The following is a 20,374-nucleotide window of genomic DNA, read 5'->3' as shown; positions in this document are numbered from 1 at the left end:
AGCTCTTCCACTGCTCTTCTATCTTCCTCAATACCCAACCAGAAGCTTCCTCAGCCTGTTTCCCAACTTTTCCAACCAAACTTCTTCTTACTGGTCCAGTTAGTCCTTGGGACCCTAAGGCTCACCACAATCTTTGCGAAAAAAAGCCTCTACAGCCTACCTCTACTGGGAAATACAATGTCCTCCAATTCTTTTCTTGGATGTCTATTACCAATTCCTGGTACTTCTTCCAGTCTTGTTTCCCATGGCACTGTTAGCTCTACAAGAATGACCTGTCTGCTGATTCTGGACCACAGCACAATGTCTGGTCGGATGGTTGGTGTTATGATCTCTCTTGGGAAGGTGGTATTTCCCCCAACGTCGGCTTGCATCTCCCAGTCATTTGCTGTTGCTAAAATACCGCTGGCTTTGCTGTATGTGTTTTTTTTATGACTCTCCGCCTCCTTTGATGTAGTTGATGAACTTTGGCCCCTTCTCAATCTTAGTCTTCTTCCTTCTCTGTGTATCCAAGACTGCTGCTATTTCTCTATGTACTTGGTCGTGACGCAATGTGTATCTACCATCTTTTAAAGCGGTCCTGCAAGATGACAAAACATGTTCTAGGTTTGCTGGCTTACCGCACAACTTACAACTAGGGTATTCAATCAGTTTCCACATTGTAAGGTTTGTGGGTGTTGGTAGTTTTCTTATATTTGATATGTTTCCCTGGATTTGTTGTTTCTCTATCGATTTATGAATTTCGAACAGCGGTATACTACTGTTGCCTTTATCTAACGTTTCTCGTGTTTGTACATCTATGGTTTTCAATTCTTTGGGTTTAATCGTAACTAATGAAGATAAATCCACAAGAGCGAGTCGAACTCACCGAGAGTTATTTTCCTTTGATCGATACATTAAGAAACCAAGGTTTTAACTTTCTCAGGCAACACTTACCCTGGGTAGATTTTCAAATTATTTTTATGTCGCTATTTAGTTATACAGATCCTTACTTTTCAGATTCACAGATTCATTTTGGTTAACAATACACATGTCTTACGATGCAACAACTTACAAAAACGTTTAAACTTTGCAGTATTGTTCCAAATTGCGACCTAAATATGTAACGCTAACTTTTTTTTTATGTTTGAGGATGTATATCACACCATGTAAAAAAATATAGTATATAAAAGTGTAACTTAATACAAAATGTCTGGTTTTGGCCGTGTAAGGGACACAAAAGACGTGAAAATTATCCAACGTCTTCATATTTGTATTTTATGTTATGTTCTTGTTGATGAAAACTCATTTCTATTTCTTTTTATTTTGGTATTTTTACAATGATTTTCCATCATGTGGACTTATGAGCCTGTCGATTACACAACTTTGCTCCTGATATTTGTTCAATTGAAATCGTTGGGACATTCTTTAGCAATACTTGGATAAAAGTATATATGTAGGATAAACAGGTAAAATTTGGGTACTTTCATCTTGAGGTAAAACAATAACGTTGAAGTGATAATGAAGTCTTTGCATTCCTTTTAAATCTGATAAACCCATAGGGACTATACCTATGTCCCATTCAATTCACCTTGAAAGGTCATATCATTAAATCATAATATATGGTTAAAAGTGGAAAATGCCTATACTGAGTCAGTTGTTATCCATTTGTTTAATGCGTTTGAGCTTTTGACATTTTGCCATTTCAGTAGGGACTCTCAGTTATGAATTTTCCTCGGAGTTCGATATTTTTGTTGTTTTATTTTTTTTGAAGATAATTTTAAAACATTCTTAAATGGCCGGGTTGGGGGAATCGAGATGACTTCACTTATATATGATTCTGACAAACAAGAACATATGTTTGAGAGGTTTGATTCCCAAACATTGTCAAAATATTTGAATATTATCAAATGCCATCAGATTTGGGATGACCAATACAAATGCAACTAATTCGTTTGTTGCAATAATGAGTTCGATTAGATCCATATATTTCATTTTTGTTTTGATTGAATTGCTGAAATGTGTGTTTTCTACGACCCCTAAAATCTCTGTTTATGCAAGGGCATCAGAGAGAATAATATTGTTAATTGATTAAATCAAAGATAATATTTGTTTTATTCAAATAGCTCTGGTTGAAGATCCTTCCTCCATGGATAGCTATACTGTGTACCAGGTGATTGAACACTTATGGAGGCAATAATACTACTTCTTTGAATTGCATTTTCGAATGTTAAATCTGGTCTGGTTGCAAGATAGAATGCTAGGGACCCTACAAATGCATCTCCAGCTCCCTAAATAGAAAAAAGAAATCGTGATATAAAAACGAAATGTCAACTTTGTTTCATTTGACAGTTTTCTGTTTTATTTAATTTGTTTTAATGGAAAATGGCCATTGTTATATTATAGTTCGTTTCTGTGTGTGTGTGTGTTACATTTTAGTGTTTTGTTTCTGTTGTGTCGTAGTTTTCCTCTTATATATTTTGACGTGTTTCCCTCAGTTTTAGTTTGTAACCCGGATTTGTTTTTTTCTCAATCGATTTATGAATTTCGAACAGTGGTATTCTACTGTTACTACTGTTGCCTTTAAATTTCTATTGATACATTATTCTCTTAAAGCCAGGAATGAGGTAGCATTTTAGACACACACTAATGGTACATTAATTTTCTCCGCTAGCTGAAAGCATTATTTTGGTGTTGCTTCAAAAAATGACTTATGTCTAAACATAGTATATTTTATAAGAACATTATACACTGCCAGAAAGTCGGATGCATGCACTCGTATATACTTTATATACTTTTTATAAAAGAATAAAACTTTTTAAAACATTAGAGGGGATCTAAGTCGGGTTCTGTCTCATCTTTTACAGCCATTGATTTGATTGTGTGCAGATTTAATCAACGATTTTGGTAACTGAACCGTGAAATCAATATAAGTTAGGTATACCACCATCCTTTCGGAGTAGTGTAGTCATGAAGACAGACAGATTGTCTGACTAGTCTACTCTTAAAGGATTTTAGTATACCTAACTTAATAATGATTCACGGTTCAGCTAGCAAACACGTTAACCAAAGATTTCGTTGAACCTACACACTCAATTCATTTGGCTGTATGATATTATCAAAACAGCCAAAACTATTATACGATCATACGACATTTTGTATCCAATGATCTTTGTATTGTCTATTCAGCATGTTCAGTTCTACAAAAAGTATCATACAAAAACAACGCTGCTGGTAAACAGTTTCGTCGCCGCGGATATCACCAGCCCAGTAGCCTCAGTATTTTCATGAAAAAACTAGTATTGGTTTATTGTGATTTCAATGATTAGGCCTTTTTCTATAATTGTACTATTCATAAAATATCAACATCATTTGAAACCCTTAAGTTTTGTTAACCATGTCCTCAATCAGATTTGAAACACCTTTTGGTGTTCCGAGCTTTTCAACTTTACTATTAATTTGGTTCCCGAAGTGTTTTTATTCGATGCTACTGATTGTTTTCATGTAGACGAAACAGAAGATGGGCGTGTTAAATTCTGATCTTAACATCTTTAATCAGACTGAGTAAGACTGAGTGTTCACCACTAGGTCAATGCCAATACTTGAAGACGTTTAGAAATCACCATCGCAAATATCAGCAATGCTGTGCTGCCATGAAATATCGTCATTTTCAGTGAATGGACAGTCCATAAATGTTTAAATCATCAGATGTCCCAAATGTAATTTGGTAAGGAATAAGGTCACATATATGCTTAGGGAGTCCGTTTAGGTGTGGAAACGTCTGGTTAGAATGACGACATTTTATCAGATGCATTCACCCCCGTCATCCGATCTTACAGAACCTACCTATCGTCTTAAATGTTAAAAGTGCGTCGTCCTGATCATGCGTACGTTAATTACCACGGGATGTTATGCGAGCTATATGAAATCCAAAATCAATAGAAACTCTACGATTGTCTACACCTGACATAGATGGCCTTAGCAAGATTTGACACAACCTTTTGGAAAGTTTTGTTTTCATGACTTTTCAACTTCGTTATTGATATGGTCTTTTACCTGTTTTGATTCTAGCGACACAAAAAATCCATGATGAATTGTTTTGTTATTAAAAATATGTCATTTAATAAAACATTATTGTTAGTTAGTATGCGTAAAGAAGGTATTTATATTGATTTAGATAAGGCAGTGGTGATCACATACAACTTTGAGTATTTGTCATTATGAATATTGCAACAAAAGGGAAGAAACATTTTGCTAAAGTACCTAGAAAATACCAATATAAAAATAAAGAGATGTGTGATATGATTGTAAATGAGACAAATACCAACCAAAGTTCAAATGAAGTTGATGTTAGAAATTATAGGAAACTGTGCGGCTTATACTATAATGAAAGTTTACATAGGTTAATGTTTTTTGTCTCTAATATTTATCATTTATTTCAAAGAGTATACATCAACTAGTAGCTTTGAATTTACTTCCGCATCGTACGATTTCAGATTAAACTCGAATATATGTAAATGCTGTTTATTCTATGATTGGATGCATGTTCGTTTAATGTGCTCGAATCCAGTAGTTGGAATAGTCGAGATTTGGAGAAAACATTACTGAAATCGAACGAACGCACGAGGGAAAAAATGTCTATCATCGATTCATTTTCAATCGGTGAAGCCTTCTTTCTGTTTTGGTGTTAAATTAGAAATATTTGAAGTCATGGCCATTGGTGACGAACCAACTTATTGGCTCAATGATATAGGCATTGACAGTTCACAATGGTATCATCATATTGGTAGCAAATGAAAGTGAAACATACTAATTTGATGATACTCAATATGTCTTTTCATGATAAACGCAAACAAATAAGAAGTTCTGAATCCACCACAAATGAGGGTAAACTATTCGCTTTGATTATGAAATACAAATAATGTCTATCTGCAATGGCAAATTAAATTGTCTGCGAATACTTTTATCTTTATGATCTTTCAAACTACAACAACAAAAACAGTCCTTTCGGTGGAACTTAAGTTAATTTAAAAAGAGCAACTTACTGTTGTATCTACTGCCTTGACCTTTGTTGCTGGTATATAAGTAGGTTTTCTATTATCTTGTGATGCAAAGACCGTACCCTTCTCTCCTAATGTTATAATAGCATACTGACAACCTTTGCCTAACAACACATCTATTGCTGCTTCAGCTTGCGCAACATCAGAAACTGGTAACCCTGTCATCATTTCTGCCTAATCATAAACAAAAAAACTTTCGAAACATTTATCAATTTAATTAACTATATATACGTGTCAGCCTACGTGTTTATAAAAGCTAATTAGCAAACTAATATAGTTTTGAAATATTTAGAACTTTTTTCTGTTGCGAGTCTTACTTCCATGCGCCTGCATGAAGGGGACAAAACTTTGTTATTTGGGTACTTTGGTGTTGAAGGCTGGTCTTTGATAGTATCTGCAAAATTTATTCACAACTGTTTAACACTTCAGATGATTCAAACCTGATATATGTTATTAACAAGTATATTTTTGGTTACCAAATGGTGACTTTTTCTAATTTTCACAATTAAAGTCAATATTAAAAGATTAAGCATGATTTCAACATTTTCGATATAAATTGTTATCAAATAAATTATAATGTGTAAATGCTACCTACCTCATTTTCATTTGCACACAAAATATCGGACAAAACAAAGAAATCGTTTGAAAGACCCGACTGTGCTGGTGCTGTGTTTAAGATACATCTGACTGTAAAGAAATACACAATAATTTGTCAGCTTTCAATAATATACAATGTGTATGTCATTTATAAACACGGTTTGGTGAAGTTTGTGAAAGGCATTTATTTCTAAAGTTAATTTTTATAAATCGGGACTATTTAAAATTTTTCAAGTTTTGAATAGGCGGAAGATACAAAAATGCATCCATTATTCATTAATCGAAGAGAAATTGACAACATCATGGCACGAAACGGAAAAAAAACACGAAAACTACAAACAGCAGTCTGCAAAACACCACAACGAAACTAAACATGAGCAACACGAACCTCACAAAATTCGGTGTTTATCTCATTTTCTCCAGAAATGATTGTAACGGTTGAAATTAATGTCTTAACGTATCATGTAATCACCTTTATGTAGCATTATGAAAAAATTTAAAGGCACTGCTTTATCTGACCCATATCCGCTTAGAATAACTTCCGTCTCAAATCTTACCATTATGCTTTCGAGCAAGTTTCAATGTTTCTAATGTAGCCGACAGTCCAACTTCCAATTGACATACCACTACTTTTGAACCTTTTATCATGTCTTCTAAAGCCGTCACATCAACATCAGTCAGTAACAAATTGGCGCCTGGTACTATAACAATCGAGTTTTCGCCTAAAACAAGTTAACAACAAATATTAGAAAATCAAAACCCTGAACACCACCATCAAAAATCGAAAATGATCTCAGGTTCTCCTGAAGTGTAAGCAGATCCTGCTCCACGTGTAGCATTTGTCGTGATGCTCATTTAAGTACTTATCCGTGAATAAGTCCAATTCGGAAAGTGAAGTATAATGTTAAATACTTTTTTTTCGTGTTAAAGAGCTTCTGTATTAAGTCAGACTCATATGAATAAAGTGACAAGTCGTCAAGAAGAGGAATACAGTTTGTTCCCATTGAAATGCCGATTGTTTGTTGAAAAACACATCCTTCAAGTAAACGTAACAGATATGTTGTCAATCAAGAATCATATATCTCAGTTCAGATTTTTTTGCTTGAATAAGAGTGATTTATCACAAAGTACCGTGCATTTATCCCATCTTCGCTAGCCAACGTTTACGATCCATTTCCTCCTCTCCACCGTTGGCGGATTAAGATAGAATTTTGGAAACACAAGATAATGATTATAATTGGTTGCAGTCGTAACTGACTGCATCCAATAAAAAAGCACCCATAACATGTTCACGTGTAATTGTAGAAAATGTAGGTAAACAATTGACACGTGCTGATTGTGCAACAAGCCTTTACACACCAAAACATACGACGATGTTTAGTGATAATTTAAATGTTTTTAATTAACTAACAGAAGTTCTTGTGTATGTTTCTTGCACAAATGTTGGAATGTCAACGTATATTTTCTTTTCCTGCTTCACCAAGTTTGTAGACTTTAGACGCTACCGTGTTTTAACCTCCACACTGAAGAGAGTTCAAGTGCTCCTATTGGTCAAGAATAATGTATTAGGAATGGCCACTACTGTAATCAACCGATAGATGGCGCAACATTGTTAAAGTAAAGTAAAGTAAAGTAATCTTTATTTACAGTCGGGTTTCATATATTCACAATAACAAAGAACATGAGCTCTTAACAGCTCTTTAAACCGACTGATATTAATAAACAAAACATAATAATGTAATAACATTAGATACACATACAACACAAACATAGTACAGACAGACAGCACATATGTATATATATATATATATACAACTCGTCTAAACATCAACCCAACAATGTTAGATCTGTAAATTTGCTTTCGCAAATTTTTGGTTCTTCCCTCGCCGGGATTCGAACCCATGCTACTGTGATATCGTGACACCAAATCGCCTGCACTGCAGCCGTCCCGCTAGACCACACGACCACCTGGGCTCTCAATAAAAGAGCTTTCGGTGGGCATGTGTTACCTTTCCACGTCAGTTTTAATCTAGCGGCGTACTACAGTACATGATATATAAGGCATGAAGATGTTATTGTTACAGATCAGCTAAATTATCTATAGTAAAGGATCCTACAAATTAATGTAAGATACAGTCACAGAAAATAATTATATTCATAAGTACGTCTGAGTCAGTGACAACCCTACAACAGATGTATCCATCGGATCGCCATCAATGATGGTGATACATGGCTGTGTACATAATGTATATACAACTCGTCTAAACATCAACCCAACAATGTTAGATCTGTAAATTTGCTTTCGCAAATTTTTGGTTCTTCCCTCGCCGGGATTCGAACCCATGCTACTGTGATACTGACTCAGACGTACTTATGAATATAATTATTTTCTGTGACTGTATCTTACATTAATTTGTAGGATCCTTTACTATAGACAATTTAGCTACATCTGTTGTAGGGTTGTCACTGACTCAGACGTACTTATGAATATAATTATTTTCTGTGACTGTATCTTACATTAATTTGTAGGATCCTTTACTATAGATAATTTAGCTACATCTGTTGTAGGGTTGTCACTGACTCAGACGTACTTATGAATATAATTATTTTCTGTGACTGTATCTTACATTAATTTGTAGGATCCTTTACTATAGATAATTTAGCTACATCTGTTGTAGGGTTGTCACTGACTCAGACGTACTTATGAATATAATTATTTTCTGTGACTGTATCTTACATTAATCTGTAGGATCCTTTACTATAGATAATTTAGCTACATCTGTTGTAGGGTTGTCACTGACTCAGACGTACTTATGAATATAATTATTTTCTGTGACTGTATCTTACATTAATTTGTAGGATCCTTTACTATAGATAATTTAGCTGATCTGTAACAATAACATCTTCATGCCTTATATATCATGTACTGTAGTACGCCGCTAGATTAAAACTGACGTGGAAAGGTAACACATGCCCACCGAAAGCTCTTTTATTGAGAGCCCAGGTGGTCGTGTGGTCTAGCGGGACGGCTGCAGTGCAGGCGATTTGGTGTCACGATATCACAGTAGCATGGGTTCGAATCCCGGCGAGGGAAGAACCAAAAATTTGCGAAAGCAAATTTACAGATCTAACATTGTTGGGTTGATGTTTACACAGCCATGTATCACCATCATTGATGGCGATCCGATGGATATCATGTACTGTAGTACGCCGCTAGATTAAAACTGACGTGGAAAGGTAACACATGCCCACCGAAAGCTCTTTTATTGAGAGCCCAGGTGGTCGTGTGGTCTAGCGGGACGGCTGCAGTGCAGGCGATTTGGTGTCACGATATCACAGTAGCATGGGTTCGAATCCCGGCGAGGGAAGAACCAAAAATTTGCGAAAGCAAATTTACAGATCTAACATTGTTGGGTTGATGTTTAGACGAGTTGTATATACATTATGTACACAGCCATGTATCACCATCATTGATGGCGATCCGATGGATACATCTGTTGTAGGGTTGTCACTGACTCAGACGTACTTATATATATATATATATATTAATACATATATAGCACATGCAGAATAAAAGCTAAGTAAACAAATGTCTAATATCAGCACATATATAGTAGCACAATAGTATTTGACACGTTGTTATCGCAAATGTTGGCTCAATCTGGCAAGGGTGGGGAGAAGGGGAGTGGATCGTAACCCTTAGCTAGCCAAGATGCATTTAACCCGCCCTAAGACAATACTATGACTTGTATCTACATTGGACATTTTTTTTATTTAAAAAAATTGGAACCAACGCTTTCAATTGGCCTTTTAGTTTAGCAGAATGGAAAATGCTTGTGTAAAGTGAAGTAAAGTCAAATACACTGAATATTGAAAGAGTCTTAGATTGTTTATACTTTAAAACAAAATTTTAGGATTTTTTTCAGAAATGTATCCACATGTCATCCATACTACCTCTAGAATATGTGTCTTTCTATGTTGTGATGTTACACAATTTGTCAGATACAGGTGGAGGTTGGTACCTATTAAAACGTTAAAACTTGTTGCATTTGTTTGCACCTGTCATAAGTACTAGTCATGTCTGGAACCTGATGTTCAGGTACGGGGTGAAGGTTTGTACCTATTTTAAACGCTAAAACTCGCTGCATTTTTGTTTACACCTGACCTACGTCAGGAACCTAATGTTCAGTGGTTGTCGTTTGTTGGTGTGGTTCATAAATGTTTCTCTTTTCTCGTTTTTTATATAGATTAGACCGTTGGTTTACCCGTGTAAATGGTTTTACCCAAGTCAATTTTTGGGGCCCTTCAAAGCTTGCTGTTCGGTATGAGCCAGGGGTCCGTATTGAAGACCATACTTTGACCTATAATGGTTTACTTTAACAAATTATGACTTGGATGGAAAGTTGCCTCATTGACAGACACTCATACACATATTCTCAGATCTAGGTTCACAATAACTTTGATTCCCTGCTGATTGCTGATAAAATTGATGTTAATAATTTAGACTAAGGTTTCGTAGACGACCCAGTAATACAACATTGCTTGTTAGCCACTTCTGTTATTTATGATCCAGGTCAGTTTCCTCTCGAGCATAATAATTATTGATAACAGAGCAGTGTCTAAATGAATTGTAACATGTGTAAAATGAGGCATTTGCCATGCTAGAAAAAAGTAACTTTTGAATGTCATTTGGCTGTTTCGACTTGGATAAATATCCGAACACTAACTTTTTGTTTAGCACGATCTAGTGAAGGGGTAGCCTATAATTCTGATATATCTCCCGATGGACTACTCTTAACATTCAACAGAAATTTCAAGTCTGCAAGTCAGATACAGATTATTGCTCACCTGTATCAGCAATGGTAATAGCAGCTATACCCGTACTTGATTGGTCAGTAACTGCCATATAATCTGAAGTATGAATTTTATATCGAAGCATATGGATATTATGATGAAAAGTATATGATAAGTGTTCTTACATAACTTTTATCAAAAACGTATCTGTCAAAAAAAAATTCAGAATGAGAAACATCTCTGAAAAAATTTTCTTCAAGTTCTATTTGAGAAATTTAATTTGCGTCACATTGTTCGTTGTTTCCAAAAGTGTGTTTAAAGCAAAGATAACCATTGTTTTTCGAATACAAATTCGTTCATTTTTGTTAGCGACGTCCATCGATGAAAAATTTTAAAAGAATATCAATAAAATTTGCAATTTTGTTTCAACATGACTGTCTTCATCGGCAGCATCAGGGACTTTCTATACTAACATAGAAAGTCCCTGGCAGCATGTACCACTGAATAACATTTTGAATTAATTGAAATGTTTAAAATTATTCTACAAATAGTTAATGATTCATGTAAAGTCTCTTTATATAAATAGCAGGGGCGGATCGAGCCATTTTAAAAGGGGGGTCCAACAATATGTCCCCATTCAAATGCATTGGTCGTCTAAAAAAAGGGGTTCCCCACAAGATCCGCCACTGAATAGATTTCCAGTAGGATTAGACAACTTTTATAGATTTTTACTTTGTTTGTGCCTTCAAAGATATTTCCGCCGTATACCTTTGCCAAGAGCGTATCGAGTCAGATTTATTTAAAGTACAAATACATTGTGTCTGCATCGTCCATTTTTTTATTGATACTAAAATTGGTACAGTTGTTTTACTTACCAGTTGTTACACCGTTACTCTTAAAATTATCAATTGTTTTGTTTCCATTGTCGTCGTTTCCAACCTAAAGAAAATTTGATATACAAGACTTATAAATATGAACCGATGTCAGATCATAATTGAATAATTCTTGGAACAGTATATCTAACAATATATATATATATATATATATATGGCGAAAGCTCTATTTGAGGAGCCCAGGTGGTCGTGTGGTCTAGCGGGACGACTGCAGTGCAGGCGATTTGGTGTCACGATATCAAAGTAGCATGCAAGGGTTCGAATACCGGCGAGAGAAGAACCAAAAATTTGCGAAAGCAAATTTACAGATCTAACATTGTTGGGTTGATGTTTAGACGAGTTGTATATATATATATGTTTCTGAATAATCTTATATAGTAATTCCAACTTTTGAATTGTTTTACATTTGCCATGTCGGTACTTTTTATAGCTTGGTATTCTATATAGTATTGGTTGGGTTTATTTTCAAAGACCGTTCGTGACCTATAGTTGCTGTATATATCGTATTTGTTTTTCGTTTATCGTTACTGCATAAATAAGGCCGTAAGACTTCTTGTTTGAATTGTTTTTATTTACATCAGTCGTGTTGAATCATTTCATATCTTCGAGGTATGGGTTTTGTTACTAGTTGAATGCCATACGGTGCCCTATAGTTGCTAATTTCTACGGGCGACCTACATGTGTGCGGATTTGAAATGACAAGCATAACAATTGCGCGGAGAAATGGTATTACATTAGTTTACGTGAATTTCTTTTCGCACAAATGTAGGACGAATTCGCGCAAACGTAACGCGCCGACTTCCACGTCATTCAGTGCAGTCTAGTGGAGAGTTGCCTTACTTAGAAAGATCAGCATTTTCTTATTTTTCTATAACCTAAGATTAATATATTGCCCTTACCTTTCCAACCATTGCCGTTTTACAGCCAAGTCTTACTGCTGACACACACTGATTTGCACCCTTCCCACCAAAACCAACAACATATTTATGCCCAATCATGGTTTCTCCTGGCTTAGGAAACCTTGGAGCATAGCTGGCAGTGAAGAAATGAAAAACTGATACATCATTAATTCAGAAATTCCTGGTTATCTAAGGATCTGCTGCATGTATTAAAGTCTTGCATTTTGCGTCTTTTGTCTATGATACTGGTTGTATATATTTCAGACAATAGAATTACACTAATTAATTGTTTGCCTACTAATAACAGAGTCTTGACATGTTTTCTACCACAAACAAACAATATTGCTGATTGAATTAAAAATTAACTAGTACAAGTAATTCTCTTTATTTTTGTCTTGGGAACACGAATGGGGATTCGGAGATTCAAAATACTAGTTATCAGCTATATTATAAAAAAAACGGGTATAGGTATTGCACCAGGGTTTTCGATATCACAAACTAGTCAAAACATTTACTAAATTTTATCATCGGTATAAGGAAATAATTCGTAAATATAACTCAACATGCAGACATCTTATACGTTCAGGTATTTCACATCCAATCTTTTATGGTAATATTCTTTACAAAGCACAAAAATGTCAGTATTCACCTCAAAAGCTTACAAATCCTTTAAACAGACTTATTAAGAAGGGATATAGTTACGATACTGTTGTCAGGTCATTAAAGATTGCATATTTTGGCTTTAATATTGATTCACTTATAGGGTCTTTGCATCGGAACTAAACACATTTATTTAAAAAACAGTTGTTGGCATGACACGGGTTATGTTCTTCTCATATATTTTATGATAGTATGATACTAAACCACTAACGGGAGGGATTGTGCCTGATATTCATATGGTGAAGACATAATCTTTCAATCAGTTTAATTGAGGTCTGGAGCTGGCATGTCAGTTAACTGCTAGTAGTCTGTTGTTATTTATGTATTATTGTCAATTTTTTTGTTTTTGTTTCATCATCTGACATCGGACTCGGACTTCTCTTGAACTGAATTTTAATGTGCGTATTGTTATGCGTTTACTTTTCTACATTGGCTAGAGGTATAGGGGGAGGGTTGAGATCTCATAAACATGTTTAACCCCGCCACAATTTAGCGCCTGTACCAAGTCAGGAGCCTCTGGCCTTTGTTAGTCTTGTATGATTTTTAATTTTAGTTTCTTGTGTATAATTCGGATCGAGTTTAGCGTGACGTTCATTATCACTTTACTAGTATACATATTTTTTAAGGGGCCAGCTGAAGGACGCGTACGGGTACGGGAGTTTCTCGCTACACTGAACACCCATTGGTGGCCTTCGGCTGTTGTCTGCTCTATGGTCGGGTTGTTGTCGCTTTGACACATTCCCCATTTCCTTTCTCAATTTTACTGACTCATTTTCTATATATAAAAAAGAAGATGGTGTATGACTGCCAATTAATGAGATATGTACAACTCTCCACAAGAGACCAAATGACACAGGTATTAACAACTATGGGTCACCGTACGGCCTTCAACAATGAGCAAAGCTCATACCGCATACTCAGCTATAAAAGGTCCAGAAATGACAAATGTAAAACAATTCAAACAAGCAAACTAACGGCCTAATTTATGTATAAAAAATGGAAAAAAAATATAGGTTACACATCAACAAACGACAACTACTGAATTACTGGATCCCAACTCTCCCCTAACCTGGGACAGTGGTGTAGCAGTACAACATAAGAACAAACTATAAAAATCAGTTGAAAAAGGCTAGTTTTATATTCGTTTTTCTTTTACTGAAAGGACTTAACAAGCAAACTAACGGCCTAATTTATGTATAAAAATGAAAAAAAAAATATACATCAACAAACGACAACTACTGAATTACTGGATCCCAACTCTCCCCTAACCTGTACTCAAACGAAAACTCATTAACATTGACCAGAAAATAATCAACGGTAAATCTGATGTACCAATAACTTTATCCTTGGAGAACATGATTTATTTATTTGTTGTAATTGGTTTTGAACTAACTTTCCGTAACTGCGAGCTTACTGAATTATTGTTTAATGTATCGGTGATTTGTGTCTATTGTCTGTAAGGTCATTGTTCTTTGCTTTGTATCTGGGACTATCATAGTCCAAGTTTGTACCGATCTCTTGAATTAAGACATTAACAGACAATATCCCAGATTAGAGGGGAGGTTGAGTGATCGCAAACATTGTTATAACCCCATCCCATTCTGTATGTGCCTGTCCTAAGTTAGGAGCAGAGGTTGTCGTTTGTCCTGAATTTTTCTCATATCATTTTGCGTCAACTATATTATTCTAAGTAAATTATGCCGTTGGTTTTCTGGTTGAATTGTTTCGTATTGTTTATGTCAGCTCTTTAATAATGTTTCTCATTGTAAAGGGCATGCATTTGTTTATATCCAGGTCGTTTGATCTAATGTGGATAGTTGTCCCATAAACAACCATACCACATCTCCTTAATTTTAAGAAAGATCGTTCCTTTACAAATTGTGACTTTGATGGAGAGTTGTCTCCGTGACGTCATTTGCATTCACACCCTATCTTCTTATATATAAATACTTATCGACACAGCTGGCGATTAAAAGTCAAAATAACCAGGACTGTTAATTCAGAGAATTATTAATGGACACAAAGATGAAAAAATAACTAAGGTTTTTGTCAGCGACAACACATTTAAAAAATGGTAGCCCATATTGGTCAGTATGTACAGTTGAATTAACTGGAATGCCATCTTTTCGTTTCGTTTTACCTTAGGGTACCATGAAGCTGTATTAATGACGATGGAAATTAAGGTAATCAAGTTGTTTACATATATGTCGGTACATCATAGTCGGCAGCAAATTTTCTATTAGACTTCAGACCTGCCGCAAAATTAGCGATTGTTGGACCAGGAGCATGGATATATTAGGCCCCCTCTCACTCTCGCAAGTCTCTCTATCTCCTTTCCAGAGCATCATATAAATGTTGTCGAGTTGTGGGAACATAAGGTATTGTATAGTCGTGTCCGGTAATTCTAAAGTTTTATCGACACATGAAAGGACAATACTGAGGCTGGAATTCAGGCCGTTTCTGAAATCATAGACCGTGTTGACGAGATTAATTTCGCTAGATCGTCGCCTCTTGCACCTTTGGTGACCAGTAATGATTTAGACAAAGCTAGTGCACATGGTGCATGCATGAGCATAAAAGGTGGGCGTTGCCCCATTCAGTATATTTTTTTATTTTACATGTACCTACACAACAAACAATTTTGGATAGTGTTGTGCATGATTTGCAGTAACATTTCAAGACTAAATGCTTACGTTGAGAGGTCCATGTTACAACTACCGACGACTGTCACGTCCATGATGAAAGAGAAAGTAGGTCTAAGTGTATAAATTGAAAGTAGAATGTAAAAATAATTTTGTCAACTCATATTACTGATAAGTAAATATAGATTTCATTTTATTTTTTATTCATATAAAATTCTATTTCCAAATTTTTGAGAGAGTTGAATGGTATATTGAAGCTCACAATTTTTGTGTTTTGAAAAGACAACAGGACATCGATAACCTATCATATATATGGTATCATATAAATGTATACGAGTTACAATATTTCTTTTAGAGTTATCGTTCCTGATATGACGAATGAAAATGAAAGTAGATTTTCACCAGTGAAGAAGCATGGCCAAAGTAAAAATACTAGTCCTAGATTTTATTTATAATCACAATCAGTTAATATGCCGTTTTAAAATATTTACACAATAAGTCTACAAGTAATAAACAGTTACATCACATCCCTAAAAAACGTAGCCCACATTATGGCACATACCTGAAAGTTAGTGAAACTTCAAACTTCAAGGTAGTCAAAATTTGGACTGTATTAAACTGAAAGCTATACTTGCCAACTTGGTTTAAGTATATCCAGAATGACACAACGATTTCTCAAGACCTCCAAAAATCTCAATATAAACCAGAAAACATGCATTTTGGCAGTGTCTGTGCAACACTGCATGAGGGGCTGCATAGCCAAATTTGCCTTCATAGGCTACATGTACTCGCATCTGATTTTATAATTCAATGTCATCTGATCAGTTATAAACGTGACAGAAAAAGGTAAATAACGCAATAAGGGAAGGAATTATATATGACAGAGATGAGAAACGTCCCTAAGTTAGTTTTTAAATATTTTTCCTTTAATTAGATATTAACTATATATAATTATTGATATAATGGAATATACAATAAAAACAAGTAAGAAAATCTCTAAATTGCTTATTTAAAACTGGTTGATATTATCAGTCAAACAAATTTAACCCTTCCTGCTATGCGCAAAACATATTCAACATTCAAACATGTCAAAAGACACAGCACTTTCTCAGGGCTGCCAAGTCTCACGCATGTTCATGCTTTTTTGGTGGCATTTTCCTTTGATCTATTGTTTTTTCTCTTTGATCTTTTCAATTTTGGCCAAATCTCACGCATTTGCTTCATCATGTTCATGAAAAGTTGGCAGAACTGCTTTCAGCACAGAGACAATTCCTCTTTAGCTTTAATTGATGTAGGGATGCTTTAGTTGTTACTAATTTTCAGTAAGCTGCATTTTCCAAGTTTATGCTACAACCATGATAAGCAGAGACTGCTACAACTATGTGTTAAAGTAGTCTAAGATGAAACTGATTCTTGATATTATCCTAAATGTTGATGAAAAATTGACAGCATTACTGCCTTAATAACTTACATTCAGTTACACAGGATTGGCTAGCAGGTATAATTTATATGCATGATGGTATTCTCTTTTTTACAGGGAATGTAAAAGAGCATAATAAAAGTGGAAATTTAACAGGAAGTGAGAGACAAATCAAAGATGGGGTAGCAGATGTGTACAATCTTATTCAAAAATGGAAGAATGCTAACTCAGATGGAATGCACATTATTGATACCATAGCTAATATTAAGCTGCAACATGTGTAAGATTGCTGAATTCCACAAAAATATATTGTCTATGCACTTAAAGGACCTTCTTTTTATAACTACTTACTAGTACTTATATTTCAATTTCAAATAAAATTTCATTTTCAGTTTAATATATAACATACTATATGTGAATTTTTCAGTATAAATACTTGCAAATACTTCTTAAAAAGAGTATGAATATAAAAAAAATAAAGAAAGCGAAATTCTCTTCAATGACAAAGAAATAAAGGTACAATCATGTTCATTCCCAAATAAACACAGTTCATTTCAATTTAAAATGATTGTATACAGGTCATGCAAAAAAGTAAAAAAATACCTAGCTCTAAGGAAATTTTAAACAGGAAAGTCCCCTATCAAAAATGGCAAAATAAAAAGCTCAAACACATCAAACAAATAGAAAACAACTGACATATTCCTGACTTGGTACAGCCAAATAAAAATTGTATTTTCCTACATACATGTCATAATTATTGTATAATATATTTTTGGTCATATAGTTATAAGGAGAATAAAGATGAAACCCTACAAGATGGTAGTATACCTGAAGAACTAGAAGCACAGTGTACCTCACTGCTGAGTATAATTCAGAAAATGGTGAGTTTATCAAAATTAAATTAATCAAAATTAAATTAATCAAAATTAAATTGATAATAATTGAATATTCTTAAAAAAAGAGTGGCGAAAGATATACTAGAGGGCTAGTTCACTATCATTGACTATGTAATATATATCTTATTGTGTTAGAAAGAAATATGGATGGATTTGCACAAGACAAAATGTTTAATGAATTGTGGAAAATAAACAAATATATAAGTTGATCAAATTCTGCAGCTGTCAGTGTTACAGAGTTTTAGTTCAGCTGGTATACTTATATATATTTTTTTTTATATCAAAAATATTTAATATAATGTATGAAGTCTATAAGTATAGCAAAGGTAAAGGTACAATAAACTGTATTTCATGGTATTTTTTCCAAAAAAAACAGTTCTGAACGGGTTACCTACTTTGTCCGTTGAACATTCTGGTATTCAGTCAAGTAAGAGCAAATAAATTAAGTAAAATCAAGACATCAATCTTTGCAATTTTGAAAAAAAATAACTGTTATTATGTATTTTGTTAATTATTTTTCCAAAGTTCCACTGGTTGTAAGCTTGATTTTACTTCTTTCAGTTGCTCGTACTTTACCAAGTACCAGTATGTCTTATCACAGAAAAAGGTGACTCATTGAAAAATTATATACCGGTACTTCTGAGTCATAAGTCAATAATATGAAAATAGTCTATTTATAAATTATAGGAACTGTTGTTTTTCAATACATTCTAATGAATTTTACATAGAAGACATTGAAATAGCTTTTGTGTTTCAAATTCATGTGCAAATCACATGAACTGATTAAGTGGAAGCTTCTTTTTAATGTTGCACCGTTTAAACACAACCAATATAGTCACCACGATCCGTAAATGTCTTTTTGTGGTTTTTTTTGCAGGAAAAAATTGTGAAGAAATTGTCTGTAACATCAGCTATGTTTGTGGGTGTGATGAAACTTCAGCAGCATCTTACGGATGATTTGGTTTTGTTTCAAACCTGGACTCCTGATATATTCGGTAAATATTAACAGAAAGACTAAAACATAGTAATCCGATTATATAAGGGAGATAATTGATAAAATGATATCTTTTGGGATTTTTTTTTGGATATTAGTTGAAGGCTTGAAATTCTAGCAACAACAAATAACAGATTTATATTCACAAATCTAGGAAAAATGTTGCTTTGATATTGTTTGGTAGATTTTACTTATAAGTAGAAATTTCTGCTTTGACTTGTCCATTAACAAATGCTCATTCTGTGCATGCATTTTCTTTCAGACATTTCTTAGGTAATAGATTGAAAAAATTTAATCTAAAAGTTTCAACAAATTGAAAGTAGTTTAGATAAATAAACTATTAATTGAAAAAATTTAGTTTTATGCTCAATATTAAATTCTGATAATAATTGTTGACTCTTCATTACATCAAAAAACCTATAGGAATGTTGCCAGGGGAAATAACTTTGCACAACTTTATTTAATTCATGGGGAGATAATTGAACTGGATATTACTACAATGCAACCAAATTTTACACTGGTTTCCACCAGATTTGTTGCATTGTCATACTACTTTAAATTTTGTAACCATAAGTCTGTAACATTCACAAAACTATAAAAGTGAACAAAGTGAACCTCACCAAAGACCATAGTTTAATTCATGCATTAATGAAGAATTAACAATTTCTGATTCTATAACATCTTATAAATGAACTTATTTTGAATATATGGCTTTTCTTTTCATGTTTTTTTAATTTTTAATTACCTTAGTCAAGATAAGTAACTTCATTGGACTTTGAATTGCAATGAAAACTAGTACTATCTTTTAAGGAATCGAAATATCCAACAAAACTAACAAAATTTCATGTGTGACCTGGATTCTGTTCAAGGAAAACATGGATAAAAAATAGGTCCTAAACTAAAATGATTTTGTCAAAAACTTTTTCTTTTTCTTCATAATACAAAAACTTTAATGTCAACAGACAGAGAGAGAGAGACGTGGGAAGCTTACTTTTTTTTTGATTTATCTATATATTATAGAAGAAATTAAAGAGTTTATTAATTGTTTGTCAAATTTTACTATTTTATATTTTAGTTTCTACAGTAAAAGAACTGACAGAAATGTATAGAGAGGAATATAAACTGAAACAACTGATTTACAAGAACATTTGTCATGCAAAAGATCGTAATACCATGATGTTTTATACATCGTCGTGGTTACACCAACCTTACATCACAGATAAAAGTCATGTTTTGTTAGAAAGCTTGCTGTTAGAAACTGGACATAAATAAAATGGACATATTTATTACACATACTTCAAAATTTAATGTTTATGATATTTTGCGTACACTTTGACTTACTTGTCAATAGCTGCCTATAAAACATTGTACTGTTGTTCAAATATTATGATCCTTTGTGTACACTTATTTGTTAATACATTTAGCTGCTGTTAAAACATTGTTCCATTGTTTTCACCACAATGTATTGATGTATACAATTAAATGTTATCATTTCATTGTGTTTTGGATTTTTTCATAAATGAGAAATTTTAAAACCAACAAC

General features: G+C 33.9%; 2 protein-coding genes across 2 annotated transcripts; one reads left to right on the top strand and one right to left on the bottom strand.

The window, feature by feature from the left end:
• Positions 1-2,072: 2,072 nt before the first annotated feature.
• Positions 2,073-15,665, bottom strand: LOC143064002 (ribokinase-like). Its single transcript, XM_076236492.1, has 8 exons — positions 15,573-15,665; positions 12,220-12,352; positions 11,303-11,366; positions 10,482-10,544; positions 6,191-6,355; positions 5,632-5,723; positions 5,022-5,210; positions 2,073-2,267 (listed from the first exon to the last, which is right to left on the bottom strand). The coding sequence occupies exons 1-8, from the start codon at positions 15,614-15,616 to the stop codon at positions 2,091-2,093; spliced, it is 927 nt and encodes a 308-aa protein (XP_076092607.1). The 5' UTR covers positions 15,617-15,665; the 3' UTR covers positions 2,073-2,090.
• Positions 15,666-15,872: 207 nt separating this feature from the next.
• Positions 15,873-20,327, top strand: LOC143064001 (cyclin-dependent kinase 2-interacting protein-like). Its single transcript, XM_076236491.1, has 5 exons — positions 15,873-15,944; positions 17,059-17,221; positions 17,726-17,822; positions 18,715-18,832; positions 19,907-20,327. The coding sequence occupies exons 1-5, from the start codon at positions 15,893-15,895 to the stop codon at positions 20,101-20,103; spliced, it is 627 nt and encodes a 208-aa protein (XP_076092606.1). The 5' UTR covers positions 15,873-15,892; the 3' UTR covers positions 20,104-20,327.
• Positions 20,328-20,374: the final 47 nt, after the last annotated feature.

This window comes from Mytilus galloprovincialis, chromosome 2 (genome assembly GCF_965363235.1).
Source record: "Mytilus galloprovincialis chromosome 2, xbMytGall1.hap1.1, whole genome shotgun sequence".
Taxonomy (NCBI): domain Eukaryota; kingdom Metazoa; phylum Mollusca; class Bivalvia; order Mytilida; family Mytilidae; genus Mytilus; species Mytilus galloprovincialis.
This window is presented reverse-complemented; position numbering and strand designations above follow the sequence as displayed.

Bases quoted from the DNA above. Each gene is read 5' to 3' on its own strand.
- LOC143064002 (XM_076236492.1), bottom strand. From the start codon at position 15,616: ATGGACGTGACAGTCGTCGGTAGTTGTAACATGGACCTCTCAAC. The intron at 12,353-15,572 runs GTAAGCATTTAG...CTTCACTGCCAG, and splicing joins TGTAACATGGACCTCTCAAC to CTATGCTCCAAGGTTTCCTA. The intron at 6,356-10,481 runs GTGAGCAATAAT...AACTTGTTTTAG, and splicing joins TATTACCATTGCTGATACAG to GCGAAAACTCGATTGTTATA.
- LOC143064001 (XM_076236491.1), top strand. From the start codon at position 15,893: ATGACGAATGAAAATGAAAGTAGATTTTCACCAGTGAAGAAGCATGGC. The intron at 17,823-18,714 runs GTGAGTTTATCA...TTTTTTTTGCAG, and splicing joins TGAGTATAATTCAGAAAATG to GAAAAAATTGTGAAGAAATT. The intron at 18,833-19,906 runs GTAAATATTAAC...TTTATATTTTAG, and splicing joins CTGGACTCCTGATATATTCG to TTTCTACAGTAAAAGAACTG.